Here is a 22,139-nt window from a genome sequence, read left to right on the forward strand (position 1 = left end):
AAACTGTGGATATTTAGTACATATGCCTGATGGTAAATAATTCATACAGGGCATTCAGTATTTATGGAGGCGAACAGGCTATAAAAACATGTCGTGCACAAGACCCCTAAGCACAAATCCTCAAACCAGAGCAAAGCCATACATTCCCAACCACGATGTGACACTTTTAATTTGGGTTTCAGCATTTTTAAAGAGGAGAGGATGACTCGTCCTCAGGCTGAGGTGATTTGGAAACTGGTCAGTACCCAAAGAGTCTGACTAAGGTGTAATATGTCCCCCGAGCAGTTGAGGCATGTGATGTCCATCTCCAAACACATTGGCCTGATGTGAATCAAATACTTTACATCCTTTTTCTCACTAAGTTTAGCTGCACAGCACATGCCTGTGTGTGTTCATGTGGAGTGAGTCATTCATGAAGCCTCACAGCCCACTCACACCCTCCCAGGTTCCCATGCAAGCCTCTTTATCAATACCAAAGAGCTTATATACATATATATTGAATAATAATGACTGAATCTGTGTGTTGGCCTACTAAAACCTCCATTCCTCCACCCCTTGGGCTTTTGGCCAACCTCGTAGTACATTTCCTGCCGTCTCCGTCTGTGTTTCTCTGTGTCTGTCTGTCAGCTCTCTTCCGTCTCGCTCTGGGAGGCCAACCTTCAGCATTTCCAATGATGTGCCTCGGAAATCTGTTTCCAGGGCAACCGGGGTACCAAATACTCTCCCAGTGGCTTCTCGCTGGTGCGTCCTTTGTTTACACTTTTCATATCTGTGGTGTGGGGATGTAGGGTTGCTCTAAACAGACAAGGAAGGGAACCAAAAAAAAACACAAAAAAAAACAAAAACGGGCACATTGCGTATGCACAAATGCAGCCAATGATGATGGCACAGAAACTCTTGCGCACATTAAATGTGTTTTTTTTTTCTTCTTCTGCTTTGCATCCCTGAATAATTATAGATTTGTGCAGCTTTCAACTCATAATTTCACTACAGGATGTGTTTACTATCAGACCGCTGGAAGCTTGAAACGCTCCTAAAGCCAGTTGATTCTGATGCGCAGCTGCGCGCACTCTTCCAATGCGCAACATTTATTTATTTATTTATTTATTTTTAATGACACCTTTCGTAATGTAACTGAACAACAATGTTTGAGCGTGTTTCTCGTGATTACCTCCCTCGTTTATTTGTCTTATTGAAAACCAACTCACGTTCGCCAATTTTTTAAGCCTTGCGCTTGCGCGTAACGGAACCGGGAGCTATCCAAGTGCTGAAACGAGAGGAGAGAGAGGCGTTCCACTCCCAATCCTCAACAGAGGAACGGGTCCTCCACCTGCGAGAAGATTTCACTTCATGAGTAACAAACACAGACCAAGCGGGGCTGTCTTCACTCAGAGCGAGCTGTGAGATCTGTGCCAACAAGCAGAGAGCGGTTTTTCTTCTTTTCTCTGAGAGGGGGGAGTTTGTTTTAACCATCTCGGCGTCTGTCCGCAGCACTGATGTTTCTCCACACCTCCGCACCGAGAAATCTGTTTTTGGGAGTTTCGTGAAACTAAACTATGATCCGTGGCTGCGTTGAGGAATGTCACCTGTATTTTTGTGTGACACAAGAACACCCAAACACCCACGACCTGGTCAGGAAGAAAGCGGCACCCCTATTTGGATTATGTGTTTGACCAATGTAAACATACGGAAGAAATAATAATAATAATAATATATTTAAAAAAAAAAAAAAAAGTGAAGCACATGGGAAAACCACCAGGAATGAATCGCTCCTTTATTAAGGTTTTGGCAGCTTTATTCACATATTTCATGGAGACAAACAACTTCAGGTAGGCCAATTTATTCATCTATTTCTCTCTCTCTCTCTCTCTCTCTTCACTAAAGTTATGATAACACTAATTTAATTCACTGAAGTAATCGTGGGATTAATTAAAGAAAGAATGTGGATTGGACAGTGACTTTTCCAAGTTGTTAATTGCCTGAGAGCTGCTGTGATTAAGGGTTCAAAGTTACTCTGTATTTCCAACAGTTTGTAATGTTTTCGTCTCCTAAAATCTCCAAATATGCACATTTACGCACGCAATTGTGCCATTTTTTCATTCTCTTATGAGGTCGTTACACTATTCCTTTTATGTTTTCTATGAAACTGCAGCATGTTGTGATATCTGTGTAGAAATGTGACATGATGTGACACATATAAAGCTCTTTTTTCGTTTGAAGGAAGATGCCCACGACGTCGAAATCACACACGATCGTTTCTGATACGTGTGTGTGTGCTCTAACGCATTTTTTCTAGTTCCCATGCGCTTGACTATCACTCTCAGGCAGCTGCTAGGCGACAGATGAGGTTTAACTCCTGATTTTTCAAACACGACTCTTCTGTCTAATAAAGTATCTTTTTTTATTTTGTTTTGTATGTATGTGTGTCTGTTCCAGAGTTGTGCATGCCAAGGAGCACGATTCCAGATCATCCTCCAACATGTCTCCATCAGACTTTCTGGACTCACTCATGGGTCGCACGTCTGGTTATGATGCACGAATAAGACCGAATTTTAAAGGTTTGTTCATCACCTTCTTTTGGGAATCTTCACACACTTCACTTTTACTTTTACCCTCCTCCGAAATCCACACAAACAACACCTTTTCTTTTTTTACCAACATGTGATGCACATGGAGTATTGTTGCCTGTAGAATACACATCCCCATCCCCCTGAAACACTCACATTGTGAATGTAAACACACCAGACTGTGACATTGTTACTTATCTGCAGATCCACTGGCTGTTATCTGATGCCAAGATACTGTGCTGCCAGCTCTTTGATAAGAACAGTCAATCACTTCAATTGCTTGACAGTGACATGGTTGTTCTGGCTTGTATTCAATCATAAACTAACCCCCCTCATTGCAACATTGCACGCTTGTTTTGTGAAACAGTGTCAGATAGAATCTGTATCTCTATTAAATAATAATTTGAAATCCCCCCCAAAAAAGAAAAGGCTTGTAAATGTCACAGTCACAGTTGTAGACAGGGATGCCACCATGACAAGCCAAATGATGGATGGTGCCCTCGTGGCAAGGCTGCAGGCTACTGACTTCCTCTGTTGTTGCTGCTGTGATGCCGGGGACAGACACGGCATCTGTCACTGGGAACCGAGCTCAAGCCCACTTCAGGCTGGTGTCAGGTGGGCTGGGATTTGTTGGGGTGGGGGGGGTTTGAGGATTCCAGTTGTTGATGCAGCCAAACAGTGCAGCAAGGGGGAGGGATTGATCAGCGGGATTCAGAAACACATGGCCCAGATCCTTGCCTCTCCGTCTGGGAGGAATGTTGACAAGATTGCTGAGATGGACTTAAGATGGGAGGAGGACAGGCTGTTTAACACCGGCTGGCATTTTCAGGAGGGACGGGATGAAGTGAAGGCAACTGTTTCTAGATGATGAGCGTGAAGGCAGAGAGGATGAGTTTAATGTTGCCGGTTATATTTGGATTCTCTCAGCATTTTTCTTTTTTTGCAGACAAAGCTCTCTGTCTCGCACACAATCAAGCTTCTTATAGTTAGAAAACAAACACTCTTAGACGGACCCCCTGCGATGCAACCAGATGATTTGGGTGGCAAACCTGTTAGTCATACTTTGAAGTGAGTGTTGAACTGTATTACCGAAGGCTGACCTAGATTCCCTTTTCCTGAGTTTGTTGTGAGAGAGGTACTGCTTTATTTTTCTGCATCTGTTGTTAAATGTAGCTACCTGATGACAAACCCGAAGAAAATATCCATACCAAGATAGGATATTGATGAGGAAAGCACAAGGGAAGGGCACTGGGATAGAGGTTACAACTTCACTTATCAGATAGAGAGAAAAAGAGATTTGCTGTGACTTTAAATGGCAAAAAAAAAAAAAAAAACCTGCCAAGCCTCACAGAGAGATTTCAGTTCTGGCAACTCTGTGGAGTAAAAATGACACTACTCATTAGAGCATGCTGGGTACTTTTTCCCCACAGAACTGAATGAAAAAATGCTCTGAAGTGATACTGTAGGGGCTGCAAATGATGATACATTATCGAATAATCTGTACAATACTCTCCAGATTCATTGATTAATCATTTAGTGAAAGAAAATAGCGGATAATACTAAAAAAATAGTCAAATTTAACATCCCAACAGCTATTTCCAACCAGCTGTCCAAAACACAGAGATATCTAGCTTCATGTCAGAGAAGGTGGAGAAGATATTAACATTTTAAAAGCTGCAAACTGTGATTATTTTGGCATTTTTGACTCAAAAAAATCACATGAACGATTAAAACGGTCGTCATTTGGCTAATCGTAGCAGCTCTACATTACTGCCTGTGTGTGTGCATGCATTTGTCTGTGTGTGCATGCTTGAATGAATCATGCTGGATTTGTAAAGACAGGATGTAGGGAGAGGGAAAAAAAAAAACGTGTTTGTGGTATGTTAACCACAAAAGATCACCATACAAGAGACATTACATAATTCTATAAGATTATAATAAGCTGACACAGTTCAGTGTCGCTGCTGTTTATTCTGTTTGGCTTGGGTATGATTGCATTTTGACATCATTCAGCAAAACGTGGAAAAACATCGTTATAATCTCTGCTAAAGGGTTCTCTCGTGTTTTATGTGATCTTTTGCATCCGGTTTAACAAAGCATGAAATGTGTCATCATCCACTCCTGAAGCTCCTATGAAATATATATATAAAAAACAAGCATGCTTGTTGGTATTAATGCATGATGACAAACTCCTGTGAAGCAACACACTCCAATTTCTGCTCCAATTTCACTCCAAACCCCAGCCGTTCCTCGATGATCCGGTTTAAGGCTTTTTCCTTGTCGTGTCATTGTCATTCCATTTTACAGGTCCCCCCGTAAACGTTACATGCAATATTTTTATCAACAGTTTCGGCTCTGTCACAGAGACAACCATGGTGAGTTTCCCCTCTGGTATTTTTGGCTGATTTCTACAATGTGTCAATGTGCTATCTATCCCTCAACTTGCAGGTCCACCAGTTAATGTTACCTGCAACATATTTATCAACAGCTTTGGTTCTATAGCAGAAACTACAATGGTGAGTTGAGCGTTGACCTCTGCTCAGGAAGTTAAGACTGAATCATCTTGTTTTGTTTTGTTTTCTTTTACCTACCTAATCCAACTTTTTAAAGAGACATTCATCGTGCAAGCTGTGTCCATGTATTCACAAAAAAAGACTTTGTTTTTGCCATCAAAGAGTCTATTGGCGGGTCCTTGAGGTGCATATATTATACATTTCTTCTCTGGCTATCCAGATACGTATTGGTTTCTTGCCCTTGTACACGTGTTTAGTTTAATATTCATACAATAAATCCCAAACACTTCAAATGGGTGAGGAGCTGGGGGGTTTTGTGTGAAGGCATCCGAGTGCCAAAGAGCTAAAAATATAAAAACCTGTGAGGCTGCGTTGAATCTCATCACGATCAAAGGATTCATAATGACTGATAATAACTACTTAGATCATGAATGAAGGATGTTGGAGCTGAAGCACAGGAGATTGCCAGGGAATTACACAGCTTGAGACGGGCGTGCAAATATTTGGAACCGCCAATATGCTGATGAAGTGTCAAACAACATAAGGGTCCCCTCATCGTCATGACATATCAATTACTCTGAGCAACCGAGCTTTGTGGCACTCAGACTACTACTAACTGCACTGTCAGAGTTTTTACTCATCTTATGAATCCATCATCCATTTTATCATTTGTCGTATGTTGTTATTTATATTACAGGAGGTTAAAAATGTTTTGTCAATTGAGTGAATGTGACAATATGGAAGTAGCAAGAAAATCAGCAAATCTATCACTTAAAGAGGCATTTGCATGAAAATGTACTTAAAATATCAAAAGCAAAAGACTCATTATGCTGAGTTACATTACTGTTATATATTATATAGTATTCTATATGATTGTTAATGTGTAAACAGCATTCTAACACTGAAGTTGGTCAAAGTGGAGATCATTTTAACGACTTCATGTACGATTTTTGAAACTGATCATATGTTTTGTGAAGTAACTGTCATATTAATACAGTTAAGTAAAACAATACGACATTGGTCCCTCTGAAATAGTGAAGTAGAAGTAGCATAAATTGGAAAATACTCAGTATAAGTACCTCAAACCACTTAAGACGTAAGATGTGTATTAGAATAATATGAAGACGTAACGGTTTTCTAATAACCTCATCATCAAAATGAGGATTAAATATGATTTTATACGTTTAAAAAATAATAAAAATCAATACCTTGCTCATAACCACAGTCACTGTACTATAAAATATGCAAAGCCTCTTGTGATCTCTGCAGGATTACAGAGTGAACATCTTTCTGCGGCAGAAGTGGAATGACCCTCGGCTGGCGTATAGTAAATACCCAGATTCCTCCCTCGACCTGGATCCGTCCATGTTGGACTCCATATGGAAGCCCGACCTCTTCTTCGCCAACGAGAAAGGTGCCAACTTTCACGATGTCACCACAGACAACAAGCTGCTGCGGATCTTCAAGGACGGGACTGTCCTCTACAGTATCAGGTAGAGTGATGTGAGAAATGACTCAAGAATCAAAGACAGAGGTTTGAAAAGCTGAATTATGAAGAATATGCAACTATTTAGAGAATCAGTTATTGGTTAGGAATAAAGAAGTGTGGAAAATAACAAAGAAATAACGGTTCTAGCTTTTCTGAAGTCCAGTTTTCTTTGTCTTCTATGATAATAAAGTAAAAAATCTTTGGGCTTTGGACTGTTAGTCACACAAAACAATCAGAAATCATGACAATAATTGTTAGTTGCAGCATTGGTTTACACCATCTGGCATTGTGGGTCTGTAACTGAGGTGGGAACCAGTGCTGAGTGAAAAATTATACAGCAGAGAGCCAAATGCTCTGATGCATAGATTACCTCAGGACATGTTCACTTATTGCTTTTCTTACTTTTTCTCTCAAACATCAAAGACTGTCAATCTATAAGATACAATTTTTAAATGGATTTTATCTCGTTATGATCACTGCTTTGAAATAGCATAATTCGCTGAATTCCTGTACATCCCCATGTGCAATGTAGATTTTCAATAAAGGAACGCTGATTGCAAAGAGGGCAAGCTAATCTCGGGGGGGCATTGCGGATATAAAAATGGGAATTCTTCTTCATGTTGGTCTCTCTGCATGTAGATATTTTTAAAAATAAAAGCTTTGCTGAAGACTCAGTCAGTATGATTGGCATTTTAAAAGGCCCATCAGTCTAAAAATGTGAGCAAAACCCAGTACAAGATATTAAAATATGCGTCATTTCATTTCAATACAGCCTTCGATCACACGCACAGCATTCGATTTTCTTTCGCGATCTGAAACAGATCGATTTTAAGCCCATTTAAGGGGGGAGCGGCTCGAGGCTGAGCGGTGCTCAGGTGTGGAGGCAGAGTGGGTCAAGAGGAGAGATGAAAGGTGGCCAGCCGCTCTTTCCATTCTTTGAGAGAAATGACAGAGTGAGAGGACTGCGGACCACAATGAATCACAGAGACAATAAGTTGCAGTAATGAAAGTGTGATAGGAACCTGCTGGAGGGAATCCTACATGATACTGTGTGTTAGAGGCTATCACACAGGAGAAAGAAGCACACAATACAGAGACTGTCAACCCACTAGTTCAAGGTTTTATAAATATATTTCTTCAAATACATTCATTGGTGTAGTCCGCTTGCTGTATCTCACTGTACGACCTTGTCTCGCATCGTAGGTTGACTCTCATTCTGTCCTGCCCGATGGATCTGAAGAACTTTCCAATGGACGTCCAAACTTGTACGATGCAGCTGGAAAGTTGTAAGCACTGGATTTCTTTTTTCTTGTTTTGTTGCTTCACTTTTTTTTTTACCAACTGTTTCCAAAGTTTGACTCATGTATTTTCTTGTCTCCAGTCGGCTACACCATGAATGACTTGATCTTCGAGTGGCTGGAGAATGGTGCAGTGCAGGTGTCAGATGGGCTCACGCTGCCGCAGTTCATCATGAGGGAAGAGAAGGAGCTGGGCTACTGTACAAAACACTACAACACCGGTCAGAGGACACACAGATTTTACAACAGTTAACACTTCTTCCTGGTTTTTAGGGAGCTGAATTGCATGTGTGTGTTCCTGCAGGTAAATTCACATGCATAGAAGTTAAATTCCATCTGGAGCGACAGATGGGATACTACCTGATCCAGATGTACATCCCTTCCCTCCTCATCGTCATCCTCTCGTGGGTGTCTTTTTGGATCAACATGGATGCTGCTCCTGCCAGAGTGGCGCTGGGCATCACCACTGTGCTTACCATGACCACCCAAAGCTCCGGCTCCAGAGCTTCTCTTCCAAAGGTAAACCTTAGTTAGCTGCCTCAGCAGCATCAGTTTTAAAGTGGCAGGTTTGATACATATCAAACACTCCTGCAGGTAGAACATAACACAAAGACAATGATGCATGTATGGAAATACTCGGAAATAAATTTGCAGAAGCAGAAGTTTGGCCGTTTAGATGTTTAAATATTAACTATGCATGGGTTCTTACTCGTGTATTATGTATTACAGGTTCAGGTCAAACTGTTGCAATAATCAGAATCCTGAGGTTTTGCTGAGATAGAGGAAGAAACTGTTAAGAACTGGCACTCCTGTGGTCTGAAGGTTGCTTTTTGAAACATGACACACTTCTGCGGTTCAGCATGGCACGGTGCAAATTATGTTATTTTATTACATCAGAAAAAATGGATAGATAGATCTTTGATATCAACCAGCCCACCCCAAGACTAAACAAATCCTTCTAAAGATTGTTTTAAAAACATTATGTGACAATATCACCAGTAGGACAGGCCACTATATCATACTTGAAAGGTTAACATGTATATTTAGGTAGGTTTTGATGAATGGCTGTTATGCTGCTTGTCATGGTTACAGATGTGGTTAAACATTTGGTTTTTGGTTTTCAGACTCGGTTTGAGGTTCATTAATGGAAGTCTTAAACTAAACTGTGATTAAATAAGATTTTAAAAAATGCTGCAAGTTCAGGTCAGGAGTTAGTCTGTATACCAATTCACTGCGTTGTTTCTAGCAGTGTCACCTTCGTGTAATTGCTGGAAAACAATGTTTAAATATTTACATACACACATTTTGAAAAACTGAATAATCTATGAGATATGCATTGATGATTCATTTAAAAGTCTTTATGGGGAATTAAAGACCCAAATGTATTTTAACTGCATGGCTGGCAGCAATATTTTGCAGTTGTTTGATTCATAACCAGGAAAATATGAAAACAAATTAACAATCTAAACAAAAAGACAATGCAAGAACCAGGATTGAAATGATTGAGAGTGACTCTGTATTACTCCAGCGAATAAGAATCACATTATTATATAAAGACCATTAAATCATAACTGTGAAGCTTTTTTTTTAACTCACAGCGTTTGAGATGTTTGTCACAGCAATGGAAATGTCATCTGCAGTATGTGTACATTACCGACAGCAGTCTTTGGTAGATTATTTCCAATCAGGCTAAATTGCACATGTTGTGAAGGGTACTACAAGCACTGAGAGTCAGATCATGATGATCAATCACTCTTCATACATCGGTCTGCGCGAGCACCAAAAGCTCTCCGCTACGTCTCTTACATAAAAGACACGTATGCTGATAAATATTTAAAGGGAAGCCTTCGATTCAAGGAAACAATAACTCAGTGGGCCTTAAGTGTCTTCAAAAAGCTGAGTTGTTTTCTTCATATGCTAATCAGCTGTCATGAAGATAGGTGGTCACACTGATGAGAAGTAAAGGCTTTCAGCTTCATCCCAAAGGAAACAGAGCTAACGGGACAAGCTAATACTACAGTCCTCTTTTTATTGGTAATTAAAGCAGGATTTATTTCCCAATGTTTTCGGCTGTGCAATTACTGACATTACGGTCAGCTCTTTTTAGAAAACATTAACCTTTAATTACAGTCATTTATAACTCCCAGTTAACTGACATAATGCGCAAGATCAAGGGAGAAAATCAGATCACCATCTGAGACTGAAAATGAAAACAGGGATGTAAGAAATTCAAACTGTATTTGAACTGTTAGTTGACGCTGTCACCTTAGAGGATCTAACAAAAGGAAATCTGTTTTCTCTCCCAGGTCTCTTACGTGAAAGCCATTGATATCTGGATGGCTGTGTGTCTGCTCTTTGTATTTGCTGCATTGCTAGAATATGCTGGGGTTAATTTTGTCTCCAGGCAACAGAAAGAGTTTCTTCGCCTGAGGCGAAGACAAAGGAGGAATCACAAGGTAAGCTTTCAAAGTCTTTACAAGGTTGCTGTCAAACTTTTTAGCCACACTAGTTGTGTCGCTCTAGGTCAGCTCCACCACTTTGGTCTAGACTGTCTCATGGCAACTATTGGATGGATTGCTATTAGCTTTCAGACAGACATTCATGGTACCCAGAGGATGGATCCTAATTACTTTGGTTGAGATCTCAACACCTGCTGGGTAAATTGGCACAGACATCCACGGCATCCTAATAACTCTGGTGATCCCTTGGTCACCACAAGGTTGACCTTCAATTGGAAGGATTGCCATGAAATTTGGTACAAACATTCGTGGTGTTACGCGTAAGCTTTGTCAGAACCCACACTGCAGACACCAGGCAGGTAGAAATCAAGTTAGAAGGTTATTACAAAAAGTGCAACAAACAATGCAGCTTCGGGTGAAGAGTTGATGGCGAGGTGTGATCCAAGGCATGAGGGGAGATGAATGGGGAACAAACACAGAGCAGGTGAGCGTGGCCGGGCTGGAGGACAAAGCAAAAAGTAGACGTGGACGTCCAAAGAGTTTTTCGGAGCTAGCCAGTCGGGTAGTCACCACGAGGGTTAGAACAATGAACTGGCCACGTTTGGATGGATGAACCGGAACTCTAACACATGGAGGATGAATTATTCAGGATGTATTGTCAAGTCAGTTTTATTTATATAGCCCATATTTATTTGTGCATTCTGCACATACAACAGTGATTATTACAGGAAAAATGCCTTCATAGAACTTTTAATGGGAGCCAAAGGAAGAAACCTCTGGTAGTGCAACTGTGAAGGTGGACAGACATGTAACAGATCAGCTCCAAGTTTTAATTTGCCCAAATTTTGCCTGAAAATAAATCTGCAAATCCAAAGAAATTTCCATCAACCTCAGCTCTACTTCTTGTTTAAACCAAATGTTGGCGTGCTAACTCAAGGAGACTTGTTGGGATATTGTAGTAATTAGTATTTGCCTGAATTAAGATTCATCCCCTAAGCAGTGTTTTATCATTAAAGTACATGAGTTTATCTTTGGGATTTTTTTCAATTTAAAAGTGTTTGTAATATCTCACAATTAATGTTCATGTAAGTTCACAGTGCTGCAGGGACACTGGGAACAAAATCATAAAATCTGAGCTGCAGCCCTCAAAAAAAGACCCAAGTCAGTTCATTCTGTCCACATGTGCGTGTCTGTTTTTCAGGATGAAGACATGCGTGAAGGCCGCTTTAATTTTGCTGGCTACAATATGAGTCAGTGCCTGCCAACGAAGGATGGCTCAGCTGTTAAGAACGCTGCCCCGGCTCCGAACCCTCAACCACCAATCCCCAAGGACATAGACACCATGAGGAAGAAGTTTGTGGACAGAGCCAAGAGAATAGACACTATCTCCAGGGCCGCCTTTCCTTTGGCGTTTCTCATCTTCAACGTCTTCTACTGGGTCACCTACAAGATCATCAGGCACGAGGACATCCACAAAAAGTAGAGACTTGACAAATGACAGTTTAATTTTTTCATTTCTCAGATTGAGAAATGCGTGTAAAGCACAGTGAGATGAGGTGGAAGACCGTGCATTGAGAGACACCACGGATGATGATGGCGGTGTTCTTTCAGGGATGATGTGTAATGTTCATGCCTCATACAGTAATGCTCATGTTCTGATAACGTGAACAGCTCTTGAGACACAGATGCTTTTTTTTTTGTCGTGCGTTGTACTGCTGCATAATATTTCCTGACATATCTGGGGAAATGGTTTTTAACTCAAGGCTTAGTAAAATGCTGGAGAAGACGGACCAAAATTATTTTTTGAATCAATCCTGCCTTGACGTCAAACAAGGAACAAAGAAACATTCCATTTGGATTTGTAACCGTAAGGTAGCTTAGTGAGACCCTTTGTGATTGCAAAAAAAGGGTATTTCTTATCAAGGATGTTTAGGACTGTTTTATATTGTACTATGGTCATGGCACTATATCTCTGTTTATACAAACTAAAGCAGCAAATGTATAAAATATACAGGCAGAAAGCAGACACAGATGCATCCTCCGGACTTTAGGCAGCACATGTCGCAGGCATGACCGTCAACAAAGCAGATGGAAATCTGGATTCTGGAATTGGATACTGCATTTTTATGAAAAAACCTGAGGCCTTAGATATCAGAGATTTGGTGAGATGAAGTGCTGTGCTTTGCTCTTTTTCTTCTCCTTTCCCTTTTCAAGCATCTCCTCTTGTTTAGCGTTCGGTCTAGAGCCGAATGCATCTTCCTTGATCTTCTTTCTTTTTTTTTACCTGTGGCCAGACATCCAAAGGTACTTGTCGGTTTGCTTCCTTTATCTCTTGAGTGTATTATACCGAAATCATATTCATAAAACAACTGATGTCACTTAAAATTAATGTAAGTTTATTCAGATTAAAGTCACCAAATTGTTCCTTTTCATTCTAAAATAATTTGTTAAATAAACTGTCATATATTTCACGGGCTTATAGGTTTATAAAAAGTATATCGGCCAATTTTGAGCAAGTGTATAGGTAAGCCTACAAACTGTGAACATGCACTGCATTACTCAACGTTGTCATATGCCCATATCCACATGAATTCATTTATATTCCAGGTAAATACTCCAGGTATCTTAGATATGGTTTTAGAGTCCGAGACTATGTTTTTGTAGAGTTAGTCTGATGAAATATTTATTGTAATAATAGAGGAAAGGTTATGTTTATTAAAAGGACAAAAAAAAAACTTTCTGTATACTTCTTCAACTACGCTGTGGACTGTTTCTCTTCACTTGGCGTGTTTGTTGCTGGGCGGTAGCATATGTTTGGAGCTGGATCCAACAGTGAAGGACAGATCTGCATAACATTTATGGTACAGAGCAGCTAATGGTCCTCACACTTCTGACATACTGTGTTGAAGAACTCCTTTCTTGAATGCTATTCCTGATAAAAAATAATAAAAAAGATTATTTACTGGTCTGTACATCAATAAAATTGATTGTGCACCAACATATACTTTATTTCCACTTCTCCTGTCATGTATAAGGTGGAAGGTGACTTTGTTTTATTTTCTCATGCATTTGTTGAAGAGATTAAACTCAATGTTGCTTTCTTTTTATATAAGAAACGAAGAGTCGGACGCCTTCCAAGACGAGAAAAAAAAATATAAAAAGGACAAAAGAAGGCACAAACACATGAAAATGCTTTTTGCGCTCGATTGCAGATCAGATCAAAGAAAACGACAAACACGGTCTCTTCTCCTCAGGGTGATGACACACGACACGGATAGCTTAGTGGCCTGCGGTGACACAGATATGATCTGACAGTGGGTTTCCATTAATGCATGATAATGGACTTCACACTGCGACCAGCACCAGTTGAATGGAGGGGGGACTGTACTGTACTAGATATTTATACGGGCAAATAAATACACTTCTTAAAAAGTTTCCATCTGTCGTTACTGCACGTGAGCTCACGTGAATCCACAAATAACCCCAATATATCATCCGACAAGAGAGTGTGATGAATATCAGATGAATATCCTAAAATTACATTATCCTACTAATAATTACATTCATAAAACTAATGCCTTGAATGTGTCTTTGTTTTGAATGTGAACACAGAGCCAGAGGCAGGTTTATTGAACAGGCTGCCTGAATAATCTGACTACTTTTTGTTTTTTTAATGCACAACACACAGGGATTATAAACTAATCAATAATACTAATCCTCACATGGAAATGCCATCCATTTCGTCAACACGGCCTTGCACCGCCGTCTATTGTTATTGCTATTTCAATATGCAAGGATGTGAGAGGGCCCTCGCGCAATCAATTCGGTGTGACGGCATATGAAAGGAAAATTATTTGCAGCTTATAATTGTGTTTAAGATGGAAACAACTTTCCATCATTCATTAAGGTTTAGGGAGGCTGCTGCTTTGTGAGGTCTGAGAGGGAGAGAGAGAGAGAGATGAGATGAGGGTTGCCATAGCAACTGCACAGCAATTGAGAGGGCCAGTGTGAGAGAAAAGCAAGAAATTAATGAAGTTAACAACACTGGTGCATGATTTTGACCAAAAGTGTCTCTTATGGCTGAATATTAAACTGCACTAAATTAAACATTCATTTCTTCTGTAATAATTAAAGACTTTCTGTTATCTTTAAACTATAAAAACAGACACTGTGTGTGTACGAGAGGGAGTCCATGTTATGTATGAGATATCTGCATTTATTGTTTTATATCTGGTGTCTATGAATTCACACCGAGAAGGGTTTGCTACAGCATTTAAGCGGCATTTAGCTCAGCTGGTAGAGAAGGCGCCCCATGTGTGAAGGCTCAGTCCTTGATGCCCAGGGTTCGAATCCCGCATGTCATTCCCCCTGTATTCCTGTCACTCTTCAGCAGTCTCTATCAAATAAAGCTTGGAAAGGCCCAAAATCTTTTTTAAAAACCACAACTTTGTCTGCTGAAGAAGGCCATGAGATCTGGTTGAAAGCTTTGAATACAAAATAAGTGGATTTTGTGTTTTCGACTGGGAGAGATCATAAAAAAAATTACACTTTTGGCTTAAATATGGAAACAATTTTGCTAACTCACACGGTTTTTCTCTTTTTCAGAATCGTGTACACTGCTGTACACTTTGTTCAGTTCAACCTCTGCGATCCAGAGGAGAAGAAACCCCCTGACCCCGATCAATAACACTGGACTGCAGGCAAAGAGCAGACTCATACCCTGACATCAATTTTAACATAGCTTAGCAGCCCCATTCATCATTATGGATGTCTCAAAGTGATATTATTAAAAGGCACAACCTGTGATTCAAGTGGAAACAAAGCGGTGGACCCGATATTGGACACGCTTGTCACTAACAAACAGATGAAGCTAAATTTAACTCAATAATTCCTTCTGAGGTGAGATGTTTGTTTATGGCTGTCATGTTTTTTAACACAGCAGTAAAATAGTCATATAATAATCAGTATAGCAGTTTCAATGAATTATTAAGTTAATATATTTATAAAATATATATGGTCAATATAATAGGGCCTTATTCTAATAAAATACAAAAGAATATAACACTTTATTTGCATAGTCAGCTATGAATAGTTTATTTAACAGCTTATTCAACAATGATTCAACAATTATACAACTATTTTCTGATATTATGCCACTGTGGTTAAAGTTTGGTTAGATTATGGGATAAAGTACATCTTGGATCAGGTATGGTTCAGCATTCAACTGTCATATATACAAAAGCAAAACAGGTGAAATATTACAAATACTATATACTCTGGAGGCGAAATATCCAAATAAGGTGTAACAAAACAAAAAGTAGCATGCCATTTCCTGCCAGGAAAAGAAAAGAAATGGTTGAAAGGTTAGTCATGACACTCGTGGAGTTTAGTCAAATAGAAATATAATAATTTATCATAAAATTAAACTGACAGTAAATAAAGTTTTATCTGATAACTTTTACTTACCATGAACATTTTTTTAAATCTTTCATCCGTTTGTTTCGTCTTTCCCTGGCACAGTTGGGCTTCCGTACTAAAGTGTCAGTCGACGGTTGGCATCCACAAAAGGTGTCAAAATATTCAGGGATGTCAAATTGTGAATTTGCCTGCGAGTCATATTAATAAGCTAGATGGGGTCTTGGTTTCTCCATGTGTTGAGCTGTTTCATAACAGCGGCAGCAACATCATTCATCTACACACATTTTCATTTCCCATTAAAGTGAGGGGACTTCAGCGGAGTGTAGAAAACCCTGCAGCCTTCTTCCAACACTCAGAGTTAATAGAAGTTAACAGGCAATAATGGGATGACAAACCATATATTTTACTCTGGGTGGCAGTCGGGGCTTTAAGGGGACGATAAAATTGAATTTTCGTTTTCACATGTGATCCCTTTACTGGTATTATTTACTGTGGAGTTCACAATTCTTCTTCGGTGCTACAAGTGACAGAGAGAGGTGTCATGCAGCAAGGGGGGAAAAAACAGCGGGGTGAGTTTGTTGTTTTTTTGTGTGTGTGAGGGATTGAGTGAGAAAAACAAAGTGTTGTGATGTGCGTGATGAACTTTGAGCTGTTCAGATTAAAAACAATAAAAATAGATTTCAGACTTCTGTAACATATCATTAACTCACGGCAGCATTACCGTCATGAAGTGACACATTCGGAAGCTTTGAAGTCATCACGTTCAAGGAAGTCCTGTGGCAGCGAGTCCAGTGAAAGCTGTTACTCGCAGTGAAGTGAGGCAGAGACATTAAAGGGAGGGAGGGGGGGAGTTTATCTATCCTCAGACGGAGTACTACAAGCGGATGGAGTAGCTCCCGGAACAAACAAATTCCACATCCTCCCTTTTCAGCCCCCACTGGGAGGAAAATAAACATAACACACACCCTTACCAGCCCTTTTAACAAACACTGCTGGTCAAACTGCCACAGACTTTGTGTATCCAGCAAAGCTGAGGTCCTTTTAAGTAACGTTTGATGTTTATTTGGATGAAATGCTATTTTAACCAACGGTGCCGACAGCTTGTGCAGCATCACAGGAGAAACAGCATCCGAGGAGCTCTTTTTTTATATATATTTATGATTTCGCTGGAAAGTAACTGAACCATGAGGAGAAAGTACCACTAAAAGCTTTCAGTCAACTCCAGCCACCGAGCAGATGTATAACCCCTTCCTCTACCATCGTGTGTCGTCTTTATTCATAACACAAACAAGATGAAAGTGGTGCCTGTCTCCCGCTTGGACAGCACACGACGGTAACAGACATTAAAAGAGTGTTTTTTTGAATACAGAGAGTCTAAAAAAAAAAGGGACATGAAGCAGAAGCGGTATCAGATTAAGGCTGCGAGATCCACGAGGTGAACCGGTGGAAACTGTGCAGCAACAGACACGAGGCAGATATAAATCCCAAGAGGCTGTCTGAGACAGACGGGGACACAGAGTACAGCACAGAGTGGGGGGGGAGCTCGTGCTACAGGTGAAACATTGCGATGAATACCAGCGATTACTTGGCACAATGCACTCCTGTTAATACCAACTGTTTGTCCACAGACTTAGCCATGGGATTCTCAGGAATAATGTGTGCAGCACATTAGCTGAGCAAAGTTCTCTGAGTGTCTAAGAGAGCTGCCAAATCCCCGTCGAGCTGGGTTTGACACATGCTTTGGGTGAGCCTACGATACCTCCCTACGTCCACCAGGGGGCTCAACATCCTCCTCCTCCTCTCCACATCGCGCTGCCACACCTCTCTACACCTCTGGAGCCCCTGAACAGAAGCCGGCTCAGGTGTCTCCTCCAGGTGTCCAAGGCCCTTCCTCTCCTCCTCCACTTCACAAAGCAGCGATGACACACTCTCTCGGAGTGACGCCGCTTCTTTCTCCAATGCCAAAGACAATATTTGAGCTACACCCTGCACATTTGTACCCTTGACGGGATGGATGGAGCAGGACTCAGGGAGGAACGCCAACAGCGAGTCCAGGAACTGGAGCATCTGTAACTGGCTGCAAAGGAACAGAGTTAACGTGTTATTACAGAAGATATGCTGTGATGATTTACAACAACGGTTTCTCGAGGTCTTTGTTTGTCATTTCTCAGCTGCCTCACACCAGAGTTCAGAGTTTATTTGTCATCTTAAGTGCCTCTTCTTGCCAAAGAATCCTAAACGCTTTGATATTCAGTGGAAAATCACACCGGCATAGATCCCAGTCAACTTCAAAGCCTCGTCAACTTTGAATGCATTAATATAAATTGAGAATTGCCAACTTCTACTTGTGAAGCCACCTTCCTTAGTTCTTTTAAATAAAACTGAATAATTCAAGAAAGTTGAGAGTTTGAACCAACACAAAAGAAATAGAAACAGAAAATCTCTCCATCAGACAAATTACTCTGTGTCTTTTTGACTTTACATGACTGTGAAATTAGCGGCGTACAACGTTTCAAATTAGGGAAGCTCTTCACAAAAGAAAACGAAAATGTCAGACAATAGGGAGGGAAAAAGGTCAAATTAGGACTCATTAATATGCTACTCTGTGCATTTTTTTTTCTGAGTTTGGTCCCAGTTTTGTGTCCTTAAAGCAATAAATACTCCTGCCAATGATTTTAAACTCGTCCAGCTACAGGCAGTTGTAATGCACCAACAAAGAAAGGAAAGAATAAGACTCATAATGAGGAGATACATATGCAAACACTGCAGCTTTCAAATGATTCCAAAAATCAGCTTTGTACAAATAAGCTTTGTTTACAACTTGAAGATAGAAAATACATTATATGTGTGTTTACTTTACAGACTGATGATAATGGCCAAAGCTCAATGCTATCAGCACATACAACTGAGGTCAGTAATACAGCTATCTTACTGGTATCCATAAATAATAATTAATTATTTACCTGGAGTGGACAGACAGTTCCCCCTGGAAAGGGTTTATCTGATGCCAGCGCAGCAGCATGAGAGCAGATGGTCCTGAAGAATTTACCAGTAGATACTGAGGGCTCACTTCTATCCTCTTACAGCCCACTCTTTTCTGAATCCAGCCGTCTACATCACCTAAGCTGTGATCAGGAGAGTCTACGTGGAAGACCCAGCGATCCAGCACCGCCATCAGGCTCAGCAAGTCCTCTTTGACCTCATCTGGGCACAAGCAGAAGACAATAATCAAACGTCCGTGTGTTAAAAATCTCAAGTCGTGCATTTGTGATTTGTACCTGTTTTGAATTCGGGGTTTTTCAACAGTGGGGTTTGGAAATCACCGCGGATATCGAAAGCAACTTGACCACAATGCAGGACGACCGGTGTCGGGTTGCTCACGAGGGCAAAAGCGTTTCGTCTCTGGACGTAATGGAGCATGACACAGCACTTGACACGGCCAGAGTTCAACAGAGGTGTCAGCCTGGTCACAGCAGTCACAGCCAGTCTGCATGTGTTGAGATCATTGGGTCTGCCGGCGTTGTGCTGCTGCTGCTGCTTGCTTCTTTTGGCTGCGGGCTCTGCGAACGTGGAGGCAGGGGAGGAGGAGGATGATGATGATGCGGAGCAGGGTGCAGGAAGCCAGAGCACTTGGCTCTGGGTTTGGATGACTGCGGGCGTTGAGCTCTGGCCCGTCTCTGTCAGGATGGATAAGCTCACGTTGGCCACTGGTCTGGAACAAAAATAACACATCAGTAGCAAATCAGATATCACACGGACAGTAGGTAATCAGACTGGAAATCATACACACAAAAATATAATAATAATGTGTGTGAACAGATTAACAACACATCTCCGAGGTGGTGAGGTTACGTCGGATGGACAAGTGCACCAATCAAAACAAGTTTTCCAGGTGGATGGATGAATCTGAATCTTGTTCACTCAAACGGAGCTTGGGCTTGGTGGCTTATTAAAAAAATGCGTTGCCATGGTGACCGCCTAGCCATAACTGCATCTGCCTCGGTGAAATTCAGATGGTTGGGAGGCAATCAAAGAGGTAAAAACCAGTCCTTTAATCAGTTTGTGGCATCACAGACGTGTTTTACTCAACATGATGAAGCATGTTTTAATTCTCACAAATCTAAATCGGGCAGCAGTGATGCGGTCTGACAGCTGGACAGCAGTACTCCTCGCTGGTAGTGCTGCATATTAATTCTGCCGGTATCTTTACCATACACACATGCATCCACTCAACCGGATGAACTCATTATGCTTGATGAGACTTCAAGTGGACAGCGCGGTAACGCCACATTCAATGGATCATGTTTCATGAAAGAGACATAAAATCAGTTAAAAAAGTAAATCATGCTTACACCGAGCCGTCCGTAGTTAGCACCACTCCTACAACCAGTCGGTCCTCGGCGATGCGATGCCACAACTTGTCAACACGAGGTCTTGAAGACACTGCTGGCATGTCTTGTGTCTCGTCATCCGAGGCCCCTTGCTTTGACTCATCATCGCAGTCCCACAGAGCAATGAGGCCTTCCTGGACAGAAAGTGCCGAGACTATAATCAGCAATGACAAGTGTGTGACAGCAGTGACAGCAATAGCAGTTTATGTCACGACATTTCAATTTGGACAACGGCACATTAGGTGCACACGTAGTGGACTTTAGAAATGTTATCTAAAAAAACAAAGGTGATACTTAACGCAGTAAAATTACTCTTGTTTGTAATTTGCTTTTCAAAGCACTTAGGCCAGCAGTGAGCTAGGTTGAAGATCGAGAAGTTTTAAAAAAAATTGCACCATAAGCAACAAAGTAAACAGACAAGGAAGCGTTTGTGGCATCTGTCTTCATTGCTCATTAAAAGCCAGTGGCAGCATTAGAAAACGCTGACTGCCTCGGCCTCGTTCCAGCTGCCATTTCCAATATGACAAGTGAGTGACAAGTGCTGGAGTTAAACCTAACCAACTGAGGGAGAGGAGGGTGGGGACGAGCAAAAAAAATATATCTCACTGCATAAAAGGAAACTAGTTGAATATCTTTAAATAAATTCATGTCAGTGTTAGAGACGTTTTATTATGAAAATGAAAATGCGTTACGACAGCTGATATCAGAATCGCAGTGTTGTAAACGGATTTTTAGTCAAGGCACTTTTATACTACACATCACACACACCCATTTATAGACACATTCATGCACAATGAAAGAACTAAGTAACTAAATCACATTCAAACACTGATGCCGCGGCCTTCAGGAGCAATTTGGGGACGTGCAGACTGGAGGAGACTGAACCACAGATCTTCTGATTAGTGGACGAACCGCTCTGCCTCCCGAGCATCCTGATGTCCTGTCCCATCACTGTAGCAAAAGCACAATCTCTATACACGTTTGTTGTGATCAGTAGTTGCTGTTATATATTTGCCTTTATGAACAGTACCTGCTCAGGCTGTGTGAGAGTAGGTTCTCTGTCTGAGACGACGTCAGTAAGAGTTTGGACCGACTGTCGTAGAACTCTTTCCTTCACTCTCACTTCTCTTTGGAGCTCCTGCAGCACGCTCAGTCCACTCTAAATAAACAGATCATATAGGATTAGCAGTGGATTTGAAATGAAACACACACTGAGTGTTCTTGATTTGTTCAATTTTTGCTTGGAATCGTAATCTTAATCCATAAACTACGGCCTAGCTCCCTTCAGCATAAAGTTAAATAACATATCAGTGCTTTAATAATAATAAATGCTCACAGAGACTGGCTCACGGAGTTAAGTAAAGTAGCTGCTTTTGAAAGAATATCCTATAGTATAACAAATGATACTGATAAATATAGAAATGGGGAATGTTTTTAAGACCGTATTCTTTACAGGGTAGCTAAAATATGTCTGCATACATTGATCATAATGGGCTGTTTTGGGGGGAGTGGGATGGAAATGAAAGTGGAGGTGGACTGGATGTTATGCAGGGATCTGTTTTCCGTGAATTTCACATGGGACAACAACAGTATAGTGGTGGTTTCCTGGTAAATGGACTGCTTAACATATTGAGCGTGGACTGACGTATCTGTCTGGGACTTGTTATGTGTTTATTTTATTTCATTTTCTATTTGTTATATTTATGTTTCATTGTCAAAATAAGACTGTGCATCTTTTATCTTGACGTTGCCTTATTTTTTTTCCCACTGTTCTCTTAGTTTAATCTTGTAAAACTCAATAAAAAATCTGAATCATAAATAAATAAATGCTCACCTGTAGTCTAGACTCTAACGCTTGAAGAGTGAGGAGATAGTTCTCTGATGGAGGAGGAGACGTCCGTGTGGCTTCACCGTCCTGACAACGCTAAACATGTATTTTCTGTTAGTCACTCTTGCATCTGTCACAGATAAATGTAACCGTGATGGAAAAAAATGATGCCTTAC

The 22,139-nt window shown here is 40.8% G+C and overlaps 2 protein-coding genes across 4 annotated transcripts in view; one reads left to right on the forward strand and one right to left on the reverse strand.

Moving 5' to 3' along the window:
* Positions 1-929: 929 nt before the first annotated feature.
* Positions 930-13,061, forward strand: glra2 (glycine receptor, alpha 2). 3 transcript variants are annotated; one of them, XM_010738532.3, is made up of 9 exons: positions 930-1,829; positions 2,437-2,558; positions 4,875-4,942; positions 6,350-6,573; positions 7,773-7,855; positions 7,951-8,088; positions 8,172-8,386; positions 10,174-10,323; positions 11,528-13,061. In XM_010738532.3, exons 1-9 carry the CDS (start codon positions 1,744-1,746, stop codon positions 11,807-11,809), a joined length of 1,368 nt encoding a protein of 455 aa, XP_010736834.2. In that variant the 5' UTR covers positions 930-1,743; the 3' UTR covers positions 11,810-13,061. The 3 variants fall into 3 exon arrangements, with proteins under 3 accessions (XP_010736834.2, XP_027147137.1, XP_010736835.2); XM_027291336.1 differs by lacking the exon at positions 4,875-4,942 and adding an exon at positions 5,016-5,083 and having other exon boundaries at positions 10,272-10,323; positions 11,528-11,602; XM_010738533.3 differs by lacking the exon at positions 4,875-4,942 and adding an exon at positions 5,016-5,083 and having other exon boundaries at positions 932-1,829.
* A 3,937-nt stretch (positions 13,062-16,998) lies between these two features.
* The window catches only part of fancb (FA complementation group B), a 7,469-nt gene continuing 2,328 nt past the window's right edge, over positions 16,999-22,139 (reverse strand). Inside the window, exons 4-8 of the mRNA XM_019263164.2 lie at positions 21,166-21,294; positions 20,097-20,269; positions 19,023-19,456; positions 18,708-18,948; positions 16,999-17,821 (exon numbers count right to left, since the gene is read on the reverse strand). Coding sequence (XP_019118709.2) covers positions 17,413-17,821; positions 18,708-18,948; positions 19,023-19,456; positions 20,097-20,269; positions 21,166-21,294 — 1,386 coding nt within the window. The 3' untranslated portion in view covers positions 16,999-17,412. The remainder of the gene's footprint in view (positions 17,822-18,707; positions 18,949-19,022; positions 19,457-20,096; positions 20,270-21,165; positions 21,295-22,139) is intronic.

Source organism: Larimichthys crocea, chromosome XVIII (assembly GCF_000972845.2).
Source record: "Larimichthys crocea isolate SSNF chromosome XVIII, L_crocea_2.0, whole genome shotgun sequence".
NCBI lineage: Eukaryota > Metazoa > Chordata > Actinopteri > Sciaenidae > Larimichthys > Larimichthys crocea.

Bases quoted from the DNA above. Each gene is read 5' to 3' on its own strand.
- glra2 (XM_010738532.3), top strand. From the start codon at position 1,744: ATGGGAAAACCACCAGGAATGAATCGCTCCTTTATTAAGGTTTTGGCA. The intron at 1,830-2,436 runs GTAGGCCAATTT...TGTCTGTTCCAG, and splicing joins ATGGAGACAAACAACTTCAG to AGTTGTGCATGCCAAGGAGC. The intron at 2,559-4,874 runs GTTTGTTCATCA...TCCATTTTACAG, and splicing joins AATAAGACCGAATTTTAAAG to GTCCCCCCGTAAACGTTACA.